Source organism: Caloenas nicobarica, chromosome 7, assembly GCF_036013445.1.
Source record: "Caloenas nicobarica isolate bCalNic1 chromosome 7, bCalNic1.hap1, whole genome shotgun sequence".
NCBI classification, from domain to species: Eukaryota; Metazoa; Chordata; class Aves; order Columbiformes; family Columbidae; genus Caloenas; species Caloenas nicobarica.
Genome location: NC_088251.1, coordinates 22,944,738 through 22,970,451, shown reverse-complemented (window position 1 = coordinate 22,970,451; position 25,714 = coordinate 22,944,738). Strand labels below are relative to the sequence as shown.

General features: G+C 46.1%; 1 protein-coding gene across 15 annotated transcripts in view; it reads left to right on the top strand.

Annotated features, from left to right (window-relative positions):
• The first annotated feature begins 469 nt into the window (after nucleotides 1–469).
• Nucleotides 470–25,714, top strand: part of CAMK2G (calcium/calmodulin dependent protein kinase II gamma) — a 121,179-nt gene continuing 95,934 nt past the window's right edge. For 5 of the 15 annotated variants that reach the window (XM_065638626.1, XM_065638625.1, XM_065638622.1 and 2 more), the window contains exons 1-2: nucleotides 471–860; nucleotides 2,682–2,776. In XM_065638626.1, the coding sequence (XP_065494698.1) occupies nucleotides 796–860; nucleotides 2,682–2,776 (160 nt within the window). In that variant the 5' untranslated portion in view covers nucleotides 471–795. Of the gene's footprint in view, nucleotides 861–2,681; nucleotides 2,777–25,714 lie in introns of all 15 variants that reach the window. The other 10 variants (XM_065638636.1, XM_065638632.1, XM_065638635.1 and 7 more) reach the window with 3 other exon arrangements.

Here is a 25,714-nt window from a genome sequence, read left to right as displayed (position 1 = left end):
GCGGAGCTGCTGCCTGCGGAGCGGCTGCTGCCCGCGGGGCGGCTGCTGCCCGCGGGGCGGCAGCTCTGCGGCCGGGGCACTCAGGGGCTGGGTCGCCTGGCGCTGCCAGCCCGGCGCTCGCCCAGCTGACGTGCGCCCGGGGGAAGGCGGCAGCCCCCACTTCCCTCCCGCTGTACGCAGGAAGTTTATCCGGCTGCGGCGCTCCCCGCCCCGGGCGCTGCGGCCCCGGCCCGGCGCCCCGCGGAGGGAATTGAGAGAAATACTCCCCCGGTGCGCCTGGCCGGGGGTCTCCTCCCGGCCCTGCAGCCTCCCAGCCGCCTGCGGAACAGAGCGGAACGGGTGGCGGGGGGGGCAGCCCGCCGCAGTCTGCCCGCCCTCCGTGCGCGGGGGCGGGGGCGCTGACTGCAGTGCCCGCTCCGGCGGCCGCGGGCGGGGGGAGGCGGCCGCGCCCCGGCTGCAGCCCCCCGCGCGGGCGGCGGCGCTGCGGGCGCCCCGGGAGCGCCCCCGGCGGCCACACCCCGCGGCGGGCCGGGGCCGGCGGAGGGGCGGAGGGAGGGGGCCGGCGCGGGGTGTCTCTGAGCCAGTTCTCGCGGTGCTGGCCAGGCTCAGCCTCCTTCCCCTCCCCGGCGAGCGGTGACTGTGCACGGCGGAGCGGGGAGCGCCGAGCCGGGCGCGGGGGGAGCCCGCGCCGCCCCACCGAGCCAGGAGGGAGCCCGCCGAGGAGCGCGCCCGCCCGGCCCGTTCCGGTCGCCCTGCCCCATGCCCTAGTGGCGCTGAGCCTCCCGCAGCCCGAACATGGCCACCACGGCAACGTGCACCCGCTTCACCGACGAGTACCAGCTCTACGAGGAGCTTGGCAAGTACGGAGCCCGCTGCGTGCCCCGCGCCGCGCCCCGCCGCCCGTCCCGGCCTCAGGACCCTCCGGCGCTGCCGGGAGCCCTGTGCCGGTGCCCCGGCTCTCCCGGGAGCCGAAGGAGGATTAGCCGCCGCGCTGTAATCCGGCTCTCCAACCCCGCGTCTACCCCAGCGGCGTCGCCGCTGGAGGGAAAGGTGTTTCTGCGCCCCTGGGTCTTCCCCACCGCTGGATGGGGTGTCCCCGCAACCAGCCCCGGGCTGCGCGCTCCTGTTGCACCCCGGGACTTCCTCGCTTCTCCCCTTGCCCTCCTCAGGACCAGGCTGCCGCGTTCTTCTTCCCGCACCGTCTCCCTGCTAGATGTTGCCGTTCCCTTCAACTGTTTCTGCACTGGGACACGGCACTGTTACAGCCACTCTGCGATGCTTCAGTCCCCACTTCCTTGTCCCTGTGAAACGGCCAGGTGCTGCTGCACCGCGCTTCTCTCTCCTTCCCTCCCTCTTTCCGCACTTGTCTCTGCATTAGCAGACCTGCTGCTGCACCCTAGGACAGGGCTTTGCAGGGGGACCCTGTGGGACAGGAAAGCAGTGTAGCAACGGCCAGGGTAGGATTATCGGGACAGTGCTTTCCTGGGTGCTGCTGCTCTCCCCCTCCCTCCCTTCCTGCACCAACTGCTGGGCTCTGCTGCATCTCGTCTCTCCAGCCTAGTGTCCCCGTCACTCCCCACACTGCTGCAGCTGTGTGTCACCAAGCCTGGGCCCCAGCGCTGGTGCTCACCTTGCTGCTTATTGGTTTGTATGTAGAGGTTCAGGAAGGGGAGAAAAAGGCAGGACTCTGCAGTATTGAGAGGATTTAAGCTATTTTAGGCTCTCTGTAGGGCTAACTGTCTTGTGGGGCCCTTGTGCAGCTTCTGTTCCCCTTTCTTACATATACGCGTACATTTGTCCATAGACACGGGTTCACATTTTTGTTCTGAAGGACTTTGAATTTTCTGCTGGTTTTCTCTTACTTGTCCTTTTCCCCTTTTCAGATCTTTCCTGTAAAACCAGCTGTTATTCTTTCCCCCCTGATTTTTGTTTTTTAAAAAGGCACTGCTTTCAGCACTCATCTGTGTAGTCCTGTAGATTTTGGGTCCCTGTCTTTTCACCTTGATCTCTGTTGTATTATCTCTTTTTTCCTCACAGAAATCCTTCTTTCCTCTCTCTCAGACCTCTTATCCAAGTGGCTCTTTGGGAATAGTTGTAATAACATCAATAATTCCAGCTTGAGAAAAATGTACAAAGCCTCATAGCTTCTTATTCACTTCATTAATAGGTACAACTTATCCCCATTTGCAGATGGGTAGGGAGACGTAAGAGAAGTAATAACTTCTGCGAAGTGTTGCAGTGATTCCATGACCGAACCAGCACTTGAATGTGGGAGAAATGAGTCCTGGTTGTCTGATGTAACTGCTGGGGATACCGTCTTTGGGAGATGGACTTACGGGCTGGTGTTTGCAGCATGGTTCTAGGCTGCCTGTCTCCTGTTCGTCAGTCCCTTCGTGTCCTGTTTCTGTGCCTGTGTGGTGTCTCTCTCCTTGCACAGTGTGCTGTTCTTACCGCGCTGTCTGTGAGGGGCTCGAGGGGTCTTCAGGAAGCTTGAGTACCATACGGACTAGGTTTTATTTGCTGATCAGACTGCATGCGCTATTCTTCAGATTCTCATGTGTTGTTTCCCTTCTCTGTATGTCCTCTGCCCTGTCCTTAATCTGGTCCGCTCTGGGGATAGAAATTGCTGCTATTTATAATTTTCAGTTTCATAGCTTCTGCCCCCTTTATTTTTCTTCTAGGGGAGCCTTCTCTGTGGTCCGCAGATGTGTAAAGAAAAGTTCATCACAGGAGTATGCTGCAAAAATCATCAACACCAAAAAACTGTCAGCCAGAGGTTAGTGTCTTGATCTACCCTTCTTCCTTGTATTAATATAAAATACTTCACTGGAGTTGAAGCTGTAATAAGTTTAAGGGATCTGAAGTTGCTCGTCTCAGTCATTTCAGCATTACAAAATCATTGAGTTGTGTGGCAAAGAGGAGATTGAAAGGAGGTAGCGTAGGATGATAAAATAATTCCTATATCTGGAAATGAATACTCTGTGATGATGTCTTTTTTTCTTTTTGAGGTCTTTCTTCTGCAAGCTGAGCTAGAGCTATGTTTATAGGCAATTTGTCTACGTGTGTGTGTACCGATCACTCATAATAAAGAGAAGTGTTGCAGACTGATTTTGCTGAATGTCTTTTCTACCTAGGAGATCTGTCTCACCAGAACAGATGTGATTATTTTTTTTTGAAGGATAGATGCCCTATGCCATGCTCCTTTCATGCTGCAGTTAAAGGTGGTGTGTTTGGAAACTTACAAGTTTGCCCTCAAAGGCTGAAGTAGGTTGGATGGAGAGATCTTGTGAATTTCACCTCTCAACAGATGAGAACAAATATTTTTTGCTTTCCTTAGTCCTGGAGATTTCCAAAACCTGAAACTAGACTGTAGTCGTATGAAAAGAGGAAAAAAACCTTAATTTTCCCCCCAAGCTGTTGGTCTTCTGTTTTCCAGGGATGTCTGTATGCGCGAAGGGTAGCATACCTTGTATTAATAGTATGCAGGGAATGTGTATCTTCTAGTGTGTAGGGAATCCCTTACAGGAATTAAAGTTGCTTCCTGGGTGGTGTGGATGAGGGGGAGAATGAGAGAAACTTAACTGCAGTAAAACATGCTGAAAGCAGAGAGTGCAACAAGTTGACGAGCCAGAGGCAACTGTTTGTAGAAGAGGTGAACAAGACAAGATCTAAGTCCTTAGAGGCCTTTCAGATCTCACAAAATTAATGTATTACACCCTTGACTGTCTTGCTAGTTGAATAGATGGCTTAGTAGTGGAGTTGGCTGAGAAAGCAGGAGGAGGAGGCAAATGATCTTGGTAAATGATTTAGAGATGAAGAATGTTTTGCCTAATCCCTGTATAAGAGAAAAATAAAATATATATTCTTTGTGCTGGAATATGAAATGTGATAAGAGTAGAAGATGGTTTGCAGAATGGTGAAAAATTTCCATTTACTGTAGTTTGGATGGAGAAGTAGTGTCAGCAGTAGAGAGTGCCATGTCATGAAGTTTTTTTGTTGTTGTGGGTTTTGTGTGTGTGTGTGGTTGTTTGTTTGTTTGTTGACTTGTGGAAGTAAGCATATGTGATAATGTGTTGTTTTCGCATTTAGCCTGAGTGAGGTCGTGTTGGGGCCAACCAGTGGAGCCCTAGACTGTTTAGGAGGTGGCTGCAGATCCTGTGAGAATTGGTGTCCCTTCCATGGTCAGGTGACAGTGCCTGCTGATGTAGGTGGGGTATCCAATCTCTTGAGTTCAAAATTAGTTCAACTTAATATGGGAGAGGTTTGAAGGGTGGCGTTGCTTTGCTGACAGCCATTAATGTCGTGTTGGCTCCACAGAGTTCCCCATCCATCCTGTAGTGAGGACCATCTGCTCAGATGCTAGTGGACACAAGTCTGCTTAGAGGAGGGGGAGAGTAGCTTGGTGAACTGATCGCAAATGAGAAACCATTTTCTTACAAAGATGGTGGTATTGAAGTTAACTCTGGAGATAAGAAAAATGGGGAAAACTGCAGGATGAATAGATTTGAAACAAAATTCAGAAGCATGTTAGCAGAAGTCCAAAAGCAGCAGAAGAACTGACTGAGTCAGTTTTTAAGTGCTTGGGTATATAATGAGTTACAGAGGGAGCAATATATAGATTGTAATTGTTTGTCATGTTAAGGGGATGACAGTTTTATGACCCAGCAAGTAAAAACAGTAAGTATGGGTGAATATAGGCCATCTTTTGATCCACTGCTTACTTTCTAGATTTCACACCTTCCTATAAATAAAGTACATTGAGGACAGTAGCCTGGTCCTCAGGTATCTAACTTGAGGCACTCAGCAATGATTTACTTACAAAGGTATTGGTTAGTTAGAGGACAAGTGTGGGGAGAGCCAAGAAAGAAAATGGATGTTTCTGATTTTCCCTGGACTAGCAGAAACAAGGGACTGATCAGGTTTCTTTGCAGTCTTATCTGAGGACTGAAGAATCTGCATTTACAGTGAAAAGTGAATGGTGACTTCAGCTCAGTTATTCCAGCTGTGTTTGCTGATAGCTCAAGTGGTTGGTACAAAAAGAGACTGAATATTTTGATAGGAACTTAGCAAATTCACCTTGGAGTAGGTCTTAAAAGCACCGAAGGAAAAATGCGTGCTGTTTAGATACTACAGCTGTAAATCGGTGATTAGGGCGATTTGATTCAGCAACCTGAAAATGAAAGTCTGGGGAAAGGCATTTTAGAAAGCTGCCTCCCAGAGGAGGAGAATTATGGTGTTAATTCTGCAGTATCCTGGATGTATGTTGTCTGATGCTTCCTCTCCCTGGGCTGGCACTTGGCCCTGGGGAGGCCGTGTCTGCCCAGCTGCGTGTGCACCCAGGGCTCCCTGTGCACCCAGCTGCCTGCCCGGCTGTTGTGCGGGTTAACCCACCCTCCTGACCTGCCTCTTGCATTGTTGGTTTTCTTCTAGGGTTGGTCACGGTGCCAGAATATTCCCTCGTGTAGGGACACCCTACCGCTCTCCAACTTATCCATAGCTACACTTAACATTTTGTACTTTCTCTAGCAGAATTTGAAACTGTATAGATACCTGATATAGTAGCTGCTAGTTCAAGAGGCAGCGTCTTGCTGCTGCTGGGAAGTACGTACAGCCCATTGCTGCTTCACAGAAGTTTTACCTGCTGTAGTGCTTCCCTTGATTATGTCCTGGGAAATGGTAACAAAGCCTTGCTCTCCTTCCACAGTACTTCTTGTCACCTTTCTTTTTCAAGACTCTTGATGAAGAAATACTAGATAGCTGACTGGAAAGTGCTGAATAGCTTGCTGTACGTAGCTGAAGAGGAGGAACACTTCAAGGGGAATTGTTTGAAGCAGGGGTGTCAAACTCATTTTTACCAGGGGCAACATCAGCCTCGTGGTTGCCTTCAAAGGGCCGAATGTAATTTTTAGATGGTAGAAATGTAACTACTCCTACATTTCTACAGTCCTTAAATTACATTCGGCCCTTTGAAGGCAACCACAAGGCTGATGTGATCCCTGGTAAAAGTGAGTTTGACACTCTTGGTTTAAAGGGTTCTGTATTACTTGACATGTTTATCAAACCGTTTTCTTAAAGCAGTAAAGAGTTGAAGAAACATGGCGCTGTTAGAAGGCTGCTCTCTGAAAGTGAGGAGGGTGAATGTGGAGCTGGTCTTTGTGAACAGTGGTCCTAACACCTTCAGTCTAGTATGCTTCACCCTTTTTAAAATGCAAAGTCAGATTTCAAGAGGAGGGTCTTTTTTTCTCTGTTGTCTATGATTTTTTGGATGCCTGTCCTCTCTCTCTTTAAATAAATCGTGTCAATAAGAGCTGGTCTAGACTAAAATTCATATTTTGGCTTTAATGAAGTATTTGCTATTATTCATATTGTGTTGATGCTTAAGATTGCCCAGTGAAGAGTATGCCAAGTACTTCAATGTTAATTGGGGCCAAATGCTTGTGGGAAGGGAGAGGAAACAGACTTCACCTTAGTCAGCATTCAGCTGACATATAAAAGCAGTGGTTATTACATGTGGGGGAAATACAATGCTTCAGTCATCCGAAATTCCTATGGGATTGAACACATAGGCTTTTACCAGACCTACGGGCAGAAGGAAGTAATAACTGTAATTCTTTGGAAGTTGTCTTGTGGGTGTCATCAGAATACTTTCTGAACATGAAAATTCATAGCTATTAGTGCTTCAGTTCCTGAGCAGCAGTGAAGTTCAAATAAAGTAAAATTGCTTGCAGTGATCAAAAGGATCAAGAGAGAAGCAGTAGGGAAATACCCAGGATTTGACTCTCCAGTGTATACTTTAAGAGACAGTCCTGCATTAGAAAGTGGTAGGCAGAGCTCTACCTGTGATAATTTTTAAGATTTTTTTTATACCAAATAGTATATAGTGATCCTGCCACCATGTGTAGGATTTTTAGTCCTTGTTTTTTAGGGGTGGGGGGCGGAGAAATCTCTGTGCATTATATCTATTGTTAAATTTAATTTGCTCCTGAAAATCTTTCTTTTAACTGTTGCAGGTGACATCTCTTGATGAAAAAACTTAAAAGCAGCTGTCTTGGAAGTTAGTTTATTTCACAGCTTTCTCTTTACTGTGGCTTTGGTCTTGCCGGTGGAATAAAGAGATGTATTCTCTTCCTGCTCTCCATCTTTCCAAATTTGTAAACCAGATAAAAATTTTCAGTCTACTTAGACATTTTGTTGTTGTTCCTGTAGGAGATTATGTGGACTGTGGGAGGAGTGAGGAATTACTTCTGTTTATCAAACCTCAACAGGAATAAAGCTCTCTTTACACTTCCAACTCAACTTTTTTTCATACACCTCTCTTGTCTCGGCTTTCAGTTCCGTAGTGGCTGCTGATTTGGGCTTCACAGTATGTTTTGTTGGAGCTGTCAATAGTAGTTTCACTGGACACTGAAACATTAGGTTTGAATGCTGCAGGGCAAATTTCGCAGCATCAGTTGCTAACCTCTGTCTCGATCTGCTCCGTACACGTTCTTAGCCTGTGTTTGAGTTAGGACTCTCTTAGAGTGCTCTTTGGCTGCCAGGTTTGAAGTCCTCTGTGGGCCAGAGCACAACTGCTTGACTTAGGAGCAGGCAGCGGTGGTGCAGCCCGGCACGTCGGCTCTGGGTGAAAGCACGGAAAGCCCAGCACACCAGTCACGGACGGCTGAAGCACAAATCCAGACTCATGTAGAAATGTCTTGTAATAGGTGCCCTCTGTGTGTGCCTGTGTTTGTAGGCTGGGGACGAATGTCCTTTCTTGCAGTGGATGGCACATCAGACCGTGTGTTCTCAGCTGTATTTCCTGAGCAGCCAAATCAGGTCTGGTCATTTGGTGTGGGAAAGGAGCTGCCCTTCCTGCAGGGTGGGCCTTCAGCTGAGTGTGAAGTGCTTTCCTGCACCCCGGCTTTAAGAGATGCTGTGATTAATGGTTGCACTTGATAATCTTAAAGGTCTTTTCCAACCTAAATGATTCTGTGATTCTATCACCAGCTGCAGTGAAGGCTGGGGATTTTTTTGGAGGTTCTTGTGTCCGCGGAGGGATGCAGGAAGCAGAGCGCAGGGTGCACAGCTGGGAGCTGCCTGCCGGGGTGACTGTCAAGGGCTGGGGGCTGCAGGGGAGGCATCGGTCCATGGGGTGGATGCATGGATGGCCAGTAGCTGAACTCGCTGCTGTGCACTGCAGCACACAGCAGGGGCGGATGATGGGGGGCTGCTCTGCTGCTGTCAGAAACTGCAGCCTTCTACCTCTGCCAGCAGCCTGCATCTCCCTCCTCTTCCTCCCTGCCTCTGCTTGCGGCCCCACTCAGGGGAAGTGGCGTTCAAGCCATGTATGTCACTAGAGGAAGTTTCATTGGAGGAGGTGTTTGGAGAAGAGGAGAGGTGTGTCTAAAAGGAGAGACCCTGTCCTTGGAGGAGAGGTTAGGGCTGGGAGCTTGGCTGGAGTCAGCCTGGCTTTTTGCCTGCCTTACACAGCGGTGTGGGCAGGAGAGCATTTTGGTGTGAGGGCAGAGGCTGACGGGCTGACGAGTGGTGGTGGCCTTGCTTTTGCTGTGGCTCCCCATGGCCAGAAGCTGGCTTCCTCCCGCTGTGGATGTCAGTGATGGTTGGGGTTACCCCAGGTTGCCTCTCAGTTTACACTGTATATTTTATAAAGGAGCTGGAACACAGCAGACAGGATTTCAGCTTGTGTCTGTCTTCTCAGTGGTCACATTGAGTATTAAATTTCCAGCATTAACAATGTTGGGGGGGGCAGTGGTCACACAGATTGGGCAGGAGTTCCTACTGCCTCTGCGTGAGGTTGGAGAAAGGGGCTTTGTGAGAGAGTTGGGTTTCTTGTTTTCCCAATATCAACTGGATTTGTGTATGGCAGAGATGAGACTAGCTCCCGCACTTGTCCTGAAGCCCTTGGCTGTAGAACATTTACTCTGATCAGTGAGCCACAATTCAATATTTTGAGGTGTCTCTCCAGTGAAGAGTGGGATGTCGAGCACACCGTACATATTTGGAGCAGGGAGAGATACTTGAATTTCTTGTAAGAAGGATCCAGTGCAAAAGCTATACATCTTTTTTGTTGGTTTTGGGGTGTAGTGTGGAAATTCCACTGCTGCCAAATTTAATCCTTCTCTGGACAGTGTCAAAACCATCACTGCCAGAGGAGGACTCATCTGTGGATCATAAAAAAATTTCCGAAGGGTGTTCCCCCCGCAAAAAAACAGTGGCTTAACATCACTGTTTGAAGAGAGTGCAATGACAATCGTTTTGTTCCCTTCCATGCCCTGGAAATATTTTAGTTCTTCTTGCTCTGCAAGTTGTATGAAGACGAGTTTTAAAAGGGAAGCACACTAATATAAAAATCTCTCTCCACTGTGTCCCCTATGAGTGCCGTTGATCTGCTTCACAACCCTGACAACTAGGGCATCAGTTCCCTTTTCATTAATTCTGGCCTATCACCTGTTTTGGTGTTTCAGGTGTTTCTTTTTCTTTCCTCTGTTCTTGAAACCTCCTGATTTTCACCAAGATAATAGACTTTACAAAAAAAAAAAAGTTAATTTGCCAGTGTTTGACTATAGAGTGAGCTATTGCTCTTGGCTTGGCTGTGGGAAGAGGGCAACACCAGGATTACCAGCGCAGGAAAGAAGCCTTCAATGTTGTAAAAAGAAATGTGGAGTATCTCAGCTCATCGTGTGTCTGCAACAGAAGTGATGTCAGTGCTCAGAGTGATCATCTTGGGGAAAGCAGAGGGGCATTGGTTTCTGGTGGCCAAATGCGTACTTAAAATTTTGAGCCGCTCTCTAGATTTTTTTTTTAAGAGTATGAAGGAAATGTCAAGCTGTAACTTAAATGACTGTAGTTCCTGCTGGCCCGTATGACAATAAACTTAATTCTTCAAAATGTGGGGTCCTATGAGTTAGGCTGACCTCAGGTTCCTTTTTGTACCTTCTTAAATTTACTGTCTATTTAAATATCACTGTATACTTCTGTTATGGCTCCCCAAGCATTCTGGCATTGCTGCCTACATGATTTTTGGAGAAGAGTAGCAGAATGCTTCTGAAGAAATGGGCCAGCAGTGTCTTAGAAATCAGCTTTTTGAACACCAAGGGTAGCCAAAGATCAATAGGGCATGGATTTAGCTTTCTGGAGATTCTGAGTCTATAGTTGTTAGATTTTGATTCCTTGTAGCTTTTTCCACCTGTTACACTCTGGCTCCCTTTCTTTCTGTTTTCATTTTGAATTTGGTTTGAATGTTCATTTGTCTCTCGTGGATCGGTTACTTTAAACAGTAGTTATATTAATCTGTAATGCTTTAATTGAAAGTATCCCTTTAGTAATGCTGCTTTTTCCCCTCCTTCTTTCCTCCCAGAGAATATTGCAGAATTCCTGTTGCTCCCACCTGTTAGATGAGCAATCTGGGGAAGACAGTGGTTGGTGCAAGTGGCTAGTTACTGGTGACTCTGAGACTAATTCAGAGATGTAAGAAGAGCTGGTTCATGTTGTATTTTGCCTTTTTATGATGGAATCGGGAAAGGAGGAGATAACTGTGGCTTTACTCCTGGTGTTGAGATCTGTCTCACCCTACTCCTGGCAGAGTCAGAAGGAGAATTCCCCATCCCTGAGATGTGAGTTGAGTAAATGTGATGACCTTTCAGAGAATGTGTATGTGCCTGTGTGTATAGATGTGATACTGTACTCTCAGCACTTCCGTGTTGTGTTCCTGAGAGCATGAGTTACGTGTCTCTCTAAAGCGGTGACCTGCTGTCCTGCTGCTTCAATCCAAAGTTCCCATCCTGAGTTAGCTGCCGTCTTAGCACCCACAGCCCTGGGCTGGCTTGTCTTTCCTGTGGCTGGAGTCTGCTTAGCAGTGACACTGGGACAAGTCCAGGTTAGTGTCCTGCTTCTGAGAAGGCTGCTAGCAAACCTTTTCTCTTTGCTAGAAGGCACAGGTGATTTGGCTATTGAATACAAGACCCTTTTTCCCTGGGGCAGTAGAGGTAACATCTCTCTTTGCAGTGCTGTTGTTAGTGTGATTCTGTCAAGAGTCCCAAAAATTGAGCTGAGAGCTGTCTCTGAGAAATAGGCATTGTGGGAATGAAGACACAGTTAATTTAAAAAGGAAATAAAACCCATGCAAACATATCTCTGGGGAAGGAAGGTGCCCTTGAAGATGAGCCTGGGAGTAGGCATAGCTCTTTGGAGGCCTCCTGAGCCAAAGGCTAAATGGCAGAGAAGGCGAGGAGCTGCAGCCTGCCCGCTGTAGCAGAGCTCCTGTGTTACCTCTGGGGGCTGTTGCCATGATGGCAGTGGCAAACAGGGACTGAAAAATTCACCAGATGCGTGTGAGCCAAAGGATTAAACTTTCTCATAGGAGGAAAGGAGGAGGAGAGTGCATGATGATGTATTAACGAAGGACAGCATCCTGGTGAGAAATACCAGGCTCATTCTCCTATAGCCACTGGGATGGCAGGGGAGAATGCAGACTGGCATTCCTCCTCTAGTCTAAAGTCCGGGCAATACTGCTCTGACAGAATCTCTCTTTGCAGAGGGAGTGAATGCACCCGCCTTTCACTGGGTAAATTGGCAGGATTTGGATTGTTTTGGCAGATGAAACGTAAGAAATGGGAAAAGAATGTGTCCCCTTCTTTTTTGATTTTTTTTTTTCCCCCCTATACCCACAAATAAGTCGAGTTCTCTGCCTCATTCTTAGAGCTTTTCTGCATCAGAGTTGGTGCAAATAATGAAGTTTCAGTGTTGCCTGCGGGTTTCAGACTATTGAACGTGACGCTAACCAGCCTGCACTAGTGTTGATGGTAGCACAGACTGTTGTCATTGAAAATGTGTGATGCAAAACCACGTCAGCACTATGAGGGCTAATACTGGTCTTGACCCTGCATGCTGCTTTTGTCCGTGCTGGTTTCCCTTCCCAGAGCTGGAGTGGTGTCCCTGCATATCAGAGCTGATGGCATGGTGGGGTGGGCCCAGGTGGTGCGTGAGAGAGGTTGGGCTTGGGTTGTTTTCCCTCCACTGGAGTCTGAGGGAAGTCCTCTGTTGTGGAGGTGGACCATGGTAAGGACTGGTCCTAGAAGAATTAGTGATTTGCAGTTGGCTGGGGAGCAATGAGCTGGTGAGGGGACCTCTGCCCTCAGTGCCCAAAATCTTGGTGCCACACAGCTTGGAAGGTGGTACCACTTGTTTGTTTGCAGTACTACAAGTTATCATGGTACCTTTTTGCAGGCAGCTTCAGGAAAGACCTATCTGGTTGTGCCCAGCAAACCTCTGAGCAGCAATACACGTACTGGCATAAAATGTTTGCAGACTTAGTAAAATAGAATTGTGGTAATTAAAACTGGTTTCTTTCTAGAAGGGCTGCTTCAACTTGTTTCATTTCATAAATAAATGCCTCGTTATGATCTATGGAAAGTATAGATCTTTCCCTCTAGCCCAAATCCCAGTGGGCTTTTTAAGCCGCTGTGAATACAGGCCATGAGTGAGAACAAGGATGTTTAGGCTCCACAGCCAGTTCCTGAAAGTCTGTGGAAAGGATTCTTTCCTTTCCCTTCCCTCACTTCCACTCCTCTTCTAGGCACCTGAGTTAGCTGGTGTGGGCTGCAGCTTGTCTAGTGAAGTAACACAGTATTTGGATGTGCTTTATCTTCTGCTGTTACTGTGTGATCTCTGGTAAGTCAGTTGGTGTAGACGGTGGTAATAGCTGTGAAGAGAGAGATGTCATTTCTTGGTGTTGAAGACAACTCTCCTTTGAAGGAGGAGGTTTTCTTAGTCCCAGAGGAGCTGTGAGTTAAGGAGAAGCAGTCTGACATAGCCTGAAGTCTGAAGTGAAAAAATAAGAGCTAGACATCTTTAAACTTAAGTGCCCCTTTTTTTTTTTTTTTTCCCCCTCTGAGTCTTCTTTTACCAATAGGACTGAGCATAAGGTAGCTCAAGAAGGTGAGTTTTACTCCAGCTTCTCCCTTGAAGGAGATTATTTCCTGGACCTGTTGCTTTGTTCCAAATCTGTGTAGGTTCCTGAGGGGTCTGCAGTTGGTGGTCTTGCTTTTGAGTGAGAGGTCTCCTTATCTGTGCTGCAGAATATAGTCAGTGTGTAAAGTTCCCTGCAGCCCTGGAGATGTGTGTGTTGATCCTGCTGCTGTGTTTGGTGCTAGAGATCTGACACCTGACTAGAAATGTGGCTACAGAGGGGATGGTCCAGTGCTTTTTCTGGGATGCACCTACTAGATGCACATTTCAAGTAGCACAGGTGGCCTGGAAACTTCTGCAGGGAAAACAGCTTGTTAAACCTCTTCTTGTATTGGTCTCTAGTACTTGCTGAGTATACTTAGCATTTCTACTGTGGTGGAGCAACTGCCATTCTGAAAATGGCCATGTATATCTTAGGTTTTTTCTTCCCCCCCCTCCCCTTGCGTCAAAGCATATAACATTTCATGGTGGTTGAGTCATGGAATCACCCAGGGTGGCTGGAGGAAAAACCAGATGTGGAAGAAGGAAGTTGTCTTTAGTGGCCTCTGTAGCCCCCAGGGACTTGCTGGAAGGTTGTGATGCCAAGCAGGAGTCCTTTCTGGTTTTTGCCCAGAGTTGGTATGCTGTTACGTTTAATTTTGCCTGCCTCGGGGCCTCTCCATGTGAGCTTTGCGTATCAAATGCTCTCTGTTGAGATTGTGTTGGAGAGACTGGAAGAATTGAAGTTGCACAGCTTTATTTTATAATTGGTGCCAGTGCAGAGAGAAAGCTCGACCATGATGGATGTGCTTCTTCAGTGCAAGTTAAAGTAGTGAGTCATAGCTCTTGTGTTACTTTAAATATTCCTGATTTTTGGACTGCAGAATTGAAAAGTGACTTCCAGCTCTGCCCATTTTTGTTTGACTTGTATGGCATCTGGCCTAGAATCTGCCAGCTCTGCAGATTAGGATATTGTGTTGCGTCTACTGCTTGTTATGAAGTTGCCCAGATTAAAATTTTCAGTGTTGCCTGATCAGCGCAGAGCAATGATCCACAGCCTTCTCTGTCTGGCTGAATTGCTCTTGCACTTAATAAGGATAATGTAGAGGAGTGAAGTGTTGGTCAGCTCGTCCTTTGTGTGGAAGCACTTCTACAGCAGCGCACTGGGAGTCTAGCTCTCATAACACATTTGTTTGTCTTCTTCGGACAGCCAAGTTCAGCATCAGAGATGTGAAAAAAGTGGAAAAAGGTAGTTTGCTTTTTTGATAACCATTATCAAATATTGCTGAGAAGTCCAGGTGACTCTGACTGCTGCTAGCAGTTTATGTTGCTGCAGAGCTGGCTACCCAGCTTTAAGGAAGCGCATTATGCCTTGTTAACTCTTTGTGCTGGTGTACACTTAGTTTCTTCAGTAGTCCTGAAGCCGAGCTTAAAAAGCTTTCCCTCTCACCACCTCATAAATGGTCAAGAAGCTTCTTGGCTTTCCTAGGCTGTTCAGCCTGCTCTTCTCCCTCTGATGAAATATGAAATGTTAACTGCTGAAGTTTGTGTGTTTTTTTTTTTTTTCTTTTGAAAAACACAGCTAAAACTCCTTCTCCATCTTGGAAGCAAAACTCAGGTCTCACTGATGCAGTTTGCTTATCTGAAGGGGTGGTGGGGGCTGGCTTGGGAACAAGGAAACACGCAGCTCGACTGAGCCAGAGGAATTTATGTTCTTCCTTCTGCATCGCTGAATTCCTGGATCCTGCATTGCAGTGACTTGGTACTGCTGAGACTGCCACACTGTTACCTTGTCTGATAACCAGCTGTAGTCCGATACTTATTTAGCTGGTTCATCCAAACCATTGGCACCTGACGTGATCAGCTGATGGGGAGAAGGAAGGAGCTCATGTCCAGAAATGAGCTCAGTCGGTGGAATTTCTTGTTGTTAAGCTGTGCACTTCAGGACCCTCTGTTTATAGTGGGATCAAGACAGAGTGGCTGGAATTCTTGCATGGGTTGTGGTCACTGTGTGTGCAGAGGAGAGGCCACTGGTATGGCTGTGCTGCCTTCAGAACAGCTCTGTGCCCTGCTGTCTTGCTTACTGCATGTCCACTTTAAGAGGGTTCATCTGCAATGCAGCTGTTAGCGGGGAAGTTCTGTAAATCAAGAGGGAGCGAGCGCAAGTGAGCCCAGTGTCTGCAGTTGTGGCTGGGTCCTCCCCACAGCACAGGGAAACTTGTTCAGAAAGACTTTTTGCGGGAGGAGGAGGAGGAGAAAGGGATGGCAGCCTAGTGCTGATGCTAGAAGCCCCTCCTTTCTGTGCCTGTGTCTGCACCAGTAGCTCAGGAGCTGGAAAACATGTGGAAAAGCACCATGAGCAGCAGCCTTGGAACTAGAAAGTCCCGTCATGCTTTTCCCCTTCTCACTCCTCTGCCACAGAGTCTAATCAGGTGTTTGCTTAGGGCTGATCTGTCAGGATGTCTTCATTGCACACTCCCTTCTCACACAGGATGTCCTGTTACAATTCGGAGCTTGTGAGCTTCTGCACGTGACTCAGAAATGCAGAGAGGCCTTATGAGTCGCAAGTTTATTACTGTGCCCTCCTCTGTCAGCACAACCACTTGCTGGTGCAACGAGTGATGCTGGTGCCCTGTGGGGATGCTGTGATGCCGGGGAGAAGCCCCACAGGTGGAGTCAGCTGGAAGACCATGGCTGTGCAGGTGTGGTACCTGACAGGCTGAGGACTGCTGCTGAGTGATGTGGTACGGGGAGGAGGAGAGGGGCCGTGTGCTGCGGGAGCCCTGCTGCAAGTGGGGCGGATGCGCTGGCTGAGGGGGAGCTCCGCAAGGGCTGCAGCCCCTCAAGTGCACGTCTGGCTGGGGAGCATGCGGCTTTGAGCATGTGGCTGAGGAGCAGGCAGCCTACTGTTCTGCTCTTCCCCTGCCCCTCTGCTTCTCCAGTGTGCAGAAGCCCTTTGAAAGACTCCCGGGGTATCAGCCATGCGTGGGAGCGCTTGTAGGATTGCTTGCTGGTTCCCCAGCCACAGGTTCCTGAGGATAATCTAGAGAAGAAAGTCCTCTGTGGTTTCTATAATGAAGTAGCTGAGAAGCATGATGCCTTCCCACAGGTATCTGCAGGGATATCTGGAGCTCCATGGGCCACAGCTGGAGAAGGCCTCACAGGACCTTCCTTAAAGGCAGGAAGTGCATGGGGAGAGTGCATGCTCCTTTTCACTCTGGTGCTTAGCAGGCAAAGCTCCCTGCTTTGTTGCATTTAAAAGTATTCTGTTCAGACTTGGTTCTGGGTTTCTACTTTGCTTTCTTTAATATTTCAATTTGGGAAAACATCTCTTATTGACAGTCATTGGTGATGCAGGAGAAACTGGTGTAAGATTCACCACCTGCTTTTCCCTCTCTCTTTCCTCTCTGCTTCTCCTGTTTGCCTGGACATTCATTGTCCCTCTTGTAATAACCGAATTGTAGTAACCGTGTATAAGCAATGTTCCCTTCCCCTCCCCTTTTGCCAGGGGACTGGCTGACTTGTTGTAAGAAGCTATTTTTAGGGTTTGCTTCCTGGGATATTCTACCCGTGGCCAGTTATGGTGATGAAAATGTCACTGAGATGCAGAAAGGACTCCCAACTCATTGCTAGCATGCCTGATCTTTCTGTCGTAAGGGTGTTTGTGGGGGACATGAGTCCCTTACCACTACATCACCTGTGATTAGGGAGACAGCTACAATGACTGTGCAGCATGACTCCCTGTGTGAAAAGCACACTGAGCTTCCAGGATGATAGATTGGTTTGCAACTGAATTGGCCCAGAGAAAAAGAGTGAAAAAAAGCAAGCAAGCCTTTCTTTGGTTGCACCGGAGTTTGTTTCTGCCCTTTTTCTTTTTTGTACTTAGGGATATCAGTGCTGCAGAGCTGTGTGTCGGTGTACAGGGCTGTCCCTAACAGGCAATTTGCTCCTTGTACTGGATGTATTAGGTTGCACTGGGTTGCTGCCAAATGCCTGGTCTAGACTAGAGGAGAAGGTGTGTGCTTATTCTTTTTAAACACCTCTCCTACCCCAGATCTGCAGCTTGCAACACCTGAAAAAATTAATCTTTATGGCAGCTGTAGTTAGCAAAGCTTGAATGTAATATGGGCAAATTACAGAGCCCAGCTGAATGAGACCTTGAATTGATAATACTCAGTCTCTGGTGCCAGTGATGGCTAAGGAGCACGTGCCTCTTTCTCCGGAGGTGTCTCCTCCCTTCCCTGTATCATGGCAGATCTCTTTCCTTTTCTGTTTCATCCCTTGAATGAGCAAACCACGTTCCGAAGATCCCTTCAGTAAGGAATTATTGAAGTGTTGGGGATGGGAAGGCATTTGGTTTCCAGATAGGTTTCTTGGAGCAGCCATGGAAGTGGCTGCTTGGCTGTAGCTCTGGGAACCAGGATCTCCTGCAGTTGGGAAATGTGCACAAGGAGTTGTGTGTTAGTGCACCAGACCAGTACTGTGGAGAGAGCCCTCATGTGCCCCTATTGTACTCCTGGAAGAGGGCATGGGGAGCAGAGAGCCCTTGTGAGTGGCTTTATATCAAGGTATTATAGCAGGGAATATTAACTTGTATTTCGGGTCTGATGCTGCTGGGACTGGGAAGGTGGGTGGCTGTGGCACAGGCTGGCGGTGGCAGGCTGGAGGGGCTGGGCGCTGTGCCTGTGCAATGCAGAGCCTTGCCAGCTGCCCGAAGGGGGCCTGGTTCCAGAAAGGTTGGGAGACTGGGAGACACTCCTGCCTGCTGACTAGATAGCATCTCCAAAGTTATCGGTGCTTAGAAACAGTCTTGTGTATGTTTTCAAGTAATCCTTGCATTTAAAGTTGCTTGACTTAGTGGTAACTTTTCCTCTTAAAATGTCTTCTCGCTGTCACATATCTATACAATACCTAGAAGTACCTGTGAGTTTTTTAGACTCTTCAGGAACTGGAGGCAGCCACGCTGTCTCTTCGTCCCCCACCTTGTGTTCCCAACTGCTCCGTGGATTTTACTGGTACATGGTGCATTTTGCCTTTTTGTATAGAAGTGTTTTGGTGGCTGTGCTATAGATGATATCTGGTGTGGCACATATGCGCATTTTAAGTCTTTTCTCTCTGAAATTTCTGGGTAGCCTGCTCTGTATTTACAGCTTGCTCTGCTTAATTTAAAGTTATCCTGGTATCACTAGGGGAACTTAGTCTTAAAATAGATGGTTTGGCCTTTTTTAAAAAAAAATTATTCTAATCCTCTGAGTCTTGGTGTTTTTTTTTGTCAGAAGAGCATATTTCGACAGAGGTATTATCTCTTTTGGAGAGGAGTGCAGAACCATTCATCTATGACCTCAAGAAGATTTTCCACTTAGTTTACTCCTCTGGTTCATATCCCTCAAATACAAAACCAAGGCAGCATTTGCAGCATTCTTCCCTCTCTCAACTGGTTGGAATAGCTAAAAAATAAGTGATGAATATAAGTTTGCTGTTGCATGGACACAGCCCCCCCAGCCCGTCTCCTGCAGTGCAGAATGGCATTTTGCTGAATACCACTATTAGGAATATGCAGAAATTTTGTGGTTTCTTGTTTCTCTCCCAAGGTTCCATCATTGTGTTCAAATGTGGATTTCCTTGGTTCATTCAGAAGAAATCCAACTGTTTGATGACCAGTGGCGGCATTATCATATAGCATTTTATTCAAGGGCCACATCATGTTGTTGGAAAACTGGGGGCTGGACGCAGTAGGTCTGCAGGCTTGGGCAACCCTGACAGTGACGGCTGAATTGAAGCATGTCGGGGCTGTATGAGAAGGAGCCTGTGTAGCCCCTCCTGCTTAGGACAGCCCTATGGTTTCTCATCATATGTTGGTAAAGGTGGAGTCAATGCCAGGAACTTCCTCTTCCAAGTAGAGTTTTTCCCAAGGTATCATTTGTGATTTGCTCTCTCCTGTGGAAAGGGATAGGTGTTTAGTCTTGTTTTCCAGGAGTTTGGTTTCCACCCTCCCCACCCCGCCCAGCTCTTGTCCTCCCAAAATTTGTTTTCTTCTACCTGAACAAAGATCCTTCCCCTGCACTGTGCTCCTCTGCACCACCAGGAAAGTGTTCCTGCAGGGTTTTTTTAGCCATGTGCTCTCTGTCTTGCTTTGTTGTTCCCCCCCATCAAATTCATAATGCATCAATAGCTTCCTTTGTCCTCCCAGTACCACTACTGGGGAGGGAAGTATTAGCCCTGTTTTACACTTGGAAATACTGGGAGAGGTGCAAATTTTAGAGTGCTTTCCAGAATGCTTGGCAATAAGCCATGATGAATTAGGAAAAGAGTCCAAGTCATATTCTTTGCTACAACAGTGATAAGAAGAGTGTAGGTAGAAAAGAGACTGTGGGCATTTGGCAGGAAAATAACATGGGCTAAAGCATGTAGTATTAAGAGGAGATGTAGTCTGGTTTGCTGGCTATAGAAATAAGATTTTGGTGAGTTCCTTGTACTACTTTTCCCTCTGATTTGCTTATTGTTTATGGAATACAGCTCTGAAATACATTGTGTCAGGCCTGCCATGTTGGCATCTGCCTTTGGACTCTACCTTTCTGTTATTTTTCCATGTGATAAGAGAGAGTTTGAAAACTACAGGTAATTAGTGTTGCTACAGAAGGCGCTTATATAATGCATGTGACAATAAACAGCACAAGAATTTTTTTGTTTGTGAAGACTAATCAGTAAAAGTAAAGGACATCACTTAGATATAAAATTGTTTCCTTATATCAGTTGTAACTACAGGAACAGGGACAGGAGCATCTACAACGGATTGCTTTCTGAAGTGAGTAAAAGTAAGGTGGCAAAAAATAAAATTTCAATCTGTAGGAGCAGTAACTGTACCCAAGAGTAAAAATAAGAGCAATCTTATGACAAGAATTTTTAGGTAAATTCTAAAGTTGGCTGCATTTCAGGATCTGAGTGAGTCAGTTGTGAAAATTGAAATTATGGGATGCTGTCAGGAAACCGTTCCCACTCCCCACTCACTGTGTCTCTGGCTAACTCATCAGTCTGTTTCTGCAAAGATTTCCTACCTCCTGGAGAATTTGTAAGCATTCACATTAATGTATGGTTAACACATTTGAAGTCTTTCCAAAGGAAACAGCTGTAGATTCACAAGGTATACTGCTGCAAGCCCTCTTGATCATACAACTAATATGAAGTCTTCAAGAGTAGAACATCCTTTGCCACCCAGGGAGGAATAAAATCTTGGATGTGTTTAAGGAGATTACTATTAGCTCGTCAGAAGGAATAATGAGAAGTTATGAGACAGAGCTGAAGACCTGTCATTAACTGAAAGCTGGTTCAGGGGAGGGAATGACCAGAAAGCTGTTCTACACTTAATAGCGTGTATGCCGGAGATACTGCTCTCATTTCAAATAGTGTGACTCAGGTTTTGTTCAGAAGGCAGTTACAAACCTTGCTGTGGAAGTGTTGGAAGGAGTATCCATATGAGGAAGGGAGCAAAGGGAAAAGGAAAATACTAGGGCAAGGTGGAATGTGATTCAGGTTGATTATAGTGTGCTGTGAAAACTAGTTAGATGTTCTTGTATGCCCTTTTTGTAATAAGAGACAAATGTGGTTATGCAACAAATTGAAAATTTATCTTTTCAATAATTCATTTCAGACTTGCTGCCTTGAGACAAATATCATAGATTGGAAAAAAGGATGAGAAACTTGAGTGTAATTGAAGTCGGCATCATTGGAGAGGAATTATTTTTAAAAAGTTAAGGGTTTACTGACTTATTTCTTCAGGTTATTTCTATTTGGCACTGGGAGATTAATCCCTTGTCCCCTTTGTACAGAGTGACTGGGACAGTCCTGAAACATAGTTCTGTGTATTTAAATTTTTTTTTTTTTAATTGACAGGTTTTTTCTCCATAATTTCAGAGAATAAAAGCTTCCCTTTGGAGATACACTCTTTATTAGCACTACAACAGGAGAGCAGAAGATGAGGGAAGGGGTGGAAGTTTGATTCCAACGTTGGGAGTGATCCATCCTATAGCTTGATTTTAAAAAACAAACAAACAAACCAAACCTAACCAAAACCCAAAACAAAACCACAAAAAACCCCAACCAACCAAAAAAAACCACACACAAAAAACAACCCCCAAAATCCACCAAAACCAACCAAGCAAAACACAAGGAAAAACCCAACAAAAAACAACCTCAGAGGACATCTGGCCACTATCCTTTTTCAGTCCGTCTTTTCTGCCATCTGGCTGTCCTAATGTTGCAGCATGTTATAAGTTGAATTGTTGCTGTTCTACCTGAATTAGCAGGTTTCAGCCACCATTGGTTACAGAATGCAAGACAAAATGAATTAGTGGTCTGGCAATGAGTGTATATTTAATTTAGGAGCTGACAGTACTGCCCATTGTGGCTTGACTTTCCCCGCTTTTGGAAATTGTGTTTGTCTTTGTTTGCACTTGAGCTTTGTTTTCTTCATCTTTAGCATGTTAGAATAGTGTGTAATGCTGCTGAGGACTAATGCTGGTGCGCAGACCTATGCTAGTGCTATTGCATGTAATATTTTGGCCTTCAGATTCCAGAGAATTTTTCTGGTAGTTTGTTGAGGGGTTTTTTGGTGAAGGGCGGCGGAGAAGATAGCAAAGGGAAAGCCTCAGGAACCAGTAATGTAACAACCCATTTTGCTGTTTTTAGAAGTTCTGTGTGGTGCGAGTCTACATAAAAGACACTTAGGAAGCATTTTATTTATTTTTTTTCCCCCCCAGCTTTTTGCCTCCTATGAAAATAAATGTTAGTACTGTGAAGGAAGGATGTGAAGCACAGTCCTCCCAGGCTCAGTCCTGGGCCTGGATGTGGTGCACGGTTGGAAATAGCTTTTTACACTGGAGCTGTAAACATTGTTCCGCTTCTCTCTGTGGATGATAAGCCGGTCACCTCCAAACAAACAGGGTGTTTGTTCGTGATTAGAAATTCAGGTTAATTTAAGCAATATTTGTATCGAAAGCATGAAGAGTGTGATGTCAAACCTTCTCTGTAGAAAATGATAAGTTATTAGCTGATTCAATGCACAAGTCATAGAGAAATCAACTATATGACTAACAGAAAACCCTAGTGATTCCACAGGTTTTGTGGAGCCCTGAAACACTGCAACAAATTGGGTAGCTGCTTCTCTGACTCTTGAGAGTGGGATTTAGCTGCTGCCTGGGCTGACTCTTCTGGCAAGAAGCATGCCAGCGTCCCCTGTGCTCAGTGGCTCTGTAGCTTCATGAAAGTGAAATTCTTGCACAGTCTTGTCTTTTAGGCTTCCAAGAACACACATAGTTTCAGACTTTAAACTGAAGTGAGAGTTCACTGTCCAGAGTCTGGCTCTTTGAGGGGAAAAAACATAATATATATTTGTTCTTTTATGTTGCTTGTGTGCCTGAAATTTAAGGATGTGGTCACTTCATAAATCCATTATGTGATTGCTAACCCCAAAAATCTCTGGAAGTTTTTCTGAAGTAAAAAAGAGGAGGTGTTTAGTTTGTTTGCTTTTCCCCAATTGCTGTGTTTTAAAATGTTCTTAGTTTTTAAGTCATGAGGTATACCTTAATTGCAAACTGGAGATCTTTAAAGCCATCCTTCATATAACTGTCAGTTCATTTGGAATAACTGTGAAGCCAAATGAAGGGCAAATAGCACTTGGGTTTGAATTATCAGTGTTTATGGAAAGGCAAACTGTTTCTTTCCCTCCTGCCCTTGCCCCAATTAAGGGCATTGCTTTTGTGCGATGTAAACTGCATTTAGTAATGGTCTTGTGCTTAAGAGCTTCTGCTTAATGAGACCTATTAACAATAATGAAAAATGGCATCCTTAAAGTGCAGACCTAGTCAGAAAAATTATTCTCCAGGAATGGCTGGATGGATGCATACTCTTTCTTGGTTTATTGAATTTACAGGGTGGGGGAGGAGCACAGTCTTGGCTCTGAAACTAATTATTCTACTAGAAATGTGCCCATGATTTGCAGTTCCCGCTGGGGATTTGCAGGGCTGGGGCTTCTAGTGCTAAAGAGCTTCCCAGACTGAGCCTAGCTGAGACTGGTGTAGACTTGACTTTGGTTTCCCAAGCCTCAGAGGGAGTAGCTGTAGTAAAACCCAGCTTTTTGTCTGCTGGAATGAACACATCTGAGTCAGCAACACAGAGCAGTTGCATGGAGCAGGAAAGTGATGTTTTAAAATAATTATTCATCTGGCTATGTTTGTGTTTTAGTGTCTTGCCACCTCCGCATCATGTGCTGTTTTAGTTGGGAAGGATATGCATTGCTTTTCAATATGTGAATAATTCTGCTTAAGGAAAGGGAGGATGGGCAACAACTATATTGGATCTGAAATACAAAAAAAAAGCCCCACATTCCTCCTTTAAGAGCTGACATGAGAAGACTACATGGATGATGTTTGTTCATATGAATAAATAGTAAGGCATTACAGGGAAAGTCTAGAGAAGTGGAGGCTCCCCTTATCTTTGCCTTAGTGTCCTCCCACTCGGTACAGTACCCACACGTCCATTCTAATAATTTCCTTTTGAGATAGGACAGCCTGTCATGCCACTCTACAGGCTTGGAATAGCTTCCCCTAATAGGGGACCAGCTTGTTCATCCTCATTGAAAAGGATTTCGCTGGTTGTTCTCTTATTCTTCTGTTAGCGATAAGTTCTTCTTAAGAATTACAGCTTTCTGTGGTTATAGGTGTTCTGTATATTGGGAGAACTTCCCTGATGTAGGACAAAATGGGCAGGTTTTAGGACAGGTGGGAGATTTTAACGTAAAGGAGATGTTTCTTTTCCCATTTTGGAAGCAGCATTGATTGCTGGAGACAAACTTGATTTCTTGATTCTATACCCTGGCTGTCAGGTCAAGCTAATGGTACCAGACCTTTTAGGGTTTTAATTTGACTTCATCTTCTATTAAGGAACCCTCCTATTAACTGCTGTCTGTGGCAGGATCATGTGCTTGAAGTTTAGTGGGTCCTAGATGGATAGCCAGTGGCTAGCTCAGTGGTGATTCCTCTGTCTCTTCTTCTTCTGGTGCTCAGCAGAAGGATGTTAATGTCTGTTCTCAAAGGAGCCATTTCTGTGCTATAACGAAAGCATTTCAAACCACCTTAGCCTTGTCTCTAGCAGTTGCATCTTCTGTGTGGAGGTAGAGGGCCTTCGTGGGGGGTTTGTGTAATTTTTTGGGATGTGTTATGTGCTCGCGCATCTGCTCTATGCAGAAGAGGGAGGTTGGAGTGTTTGCCACTGAGCACTCAAACCCTACTGTAGGGATCGTTGAACCATCTGTGGGAGAGACTCAGCTGCTTGGAAAGAAAACAAACTGGTGGCTGAAGGTGTTTAAGTATGGAAATCAGAAAGTGGTGGATACCTAGGGCACGCAGGAGCAGTTTCAGCTACAATGGAGCTGAGAAAGATGCTGTGTGGCCAGCAGCTGCATCCCCAGAGGAGCCACGAGCTGGTTGCACAGGAAGAGGCTGGTGCGAGGAGGAGGGGGTGGCTGGCAGTGCACAGGGAGCAGACCACTAAAGGGGCTCTCCGGAGTGCTTCTGCTGTGTAGGTGAGAGGAGAATTAGCTTTTGGTGCAAAATGTTCTGTGGCCTGACGGCCAAAAACACTTGACAGTGCCAGGTTTGTGTGCATGGGGTTTGGCCAGATTTTCTTTTCCAGGTCTTACTCTCCTGCTGTACCCTGCCACAAGGCCAAGATTTGTGAGTTTGACCCAGAATTGCAAGGATACGCCTGTGCTCTATTTTCTTAAACTGTTGTGTTTCAAAAGACTGGGATTTCTTTACTGAAAAATCAAAGGGAATGGCAAAATCAACTGCAAAGCAGAATACCATGTTGTGAGCTTGTACTCAAATTTGGACCTTATAATTGCCACTTGCTCTCCTTAACTGTTTTAGAGATGGAAGCACTGAACACCCATGCTTCTGCTGGGTATAATTTACCCTGGCATACCCAGTATTGCTGAAAATAAAATTTTGGAGCGTTCCTTGTAATCTCATCTATGATACGGTGTCACTACCAATTTGCATAGACAATATTAATTCTGCTATTTTTAAAAACGTCCAGGTATTTTGTAAAACAATTTTTTTGGAACAGAACATAAGTATTACCTTTTTTTTATTTTTCTTTCCCAAATGTGTTATGTCTACTAGATGTAGATGAATGTTTTTCCTCCTTCTCATAATTGGCTGGGTCATTCAGAGCCGCAGCCTGGAGTTTTATTGCTCATGCTACTGGGTTAACTGTTGCTGGTAGAAAAGGAAAGCTTCTACATCTCTGAGTCCTTCGCTAAGAGACAGACTTTTGCAGTAGCTGCCACTTCATCTCCTTCTCCTCCCCTCCTATGGCTTTTGAAAAGTGTATAGAAGAGCATGGGGGAGACAAGACACAGTTTGTCATAACCTGCCATCTCTTTCAAGATGTTTGGAACGCCTTTTGACTAGAGTGAGTCAGTATAAATAGCTGGGTGCCACTTCAAGATGCATTTCAAGTTTGGATATCAGAGCTTAGTTTGTAAGTAGCTGGTGTTGAAGAGGAGTTGCCATTTATGGGACAAAGAGGTGCCCTTTTTTAGAAATGCCTATAGCAAATGGGTATCTCTGAGGCAATATTGCCCTTTTCCTTAAAAAGAGGGTAAAAGATGGTGAGCTATCTGTTGTGTGATCATGCCTTACTCATAGCTTGTGTGATGACAAGCAAGTCACTGTACTCAGATGTTTGTTCAGTTTTGGTATTCAATGCA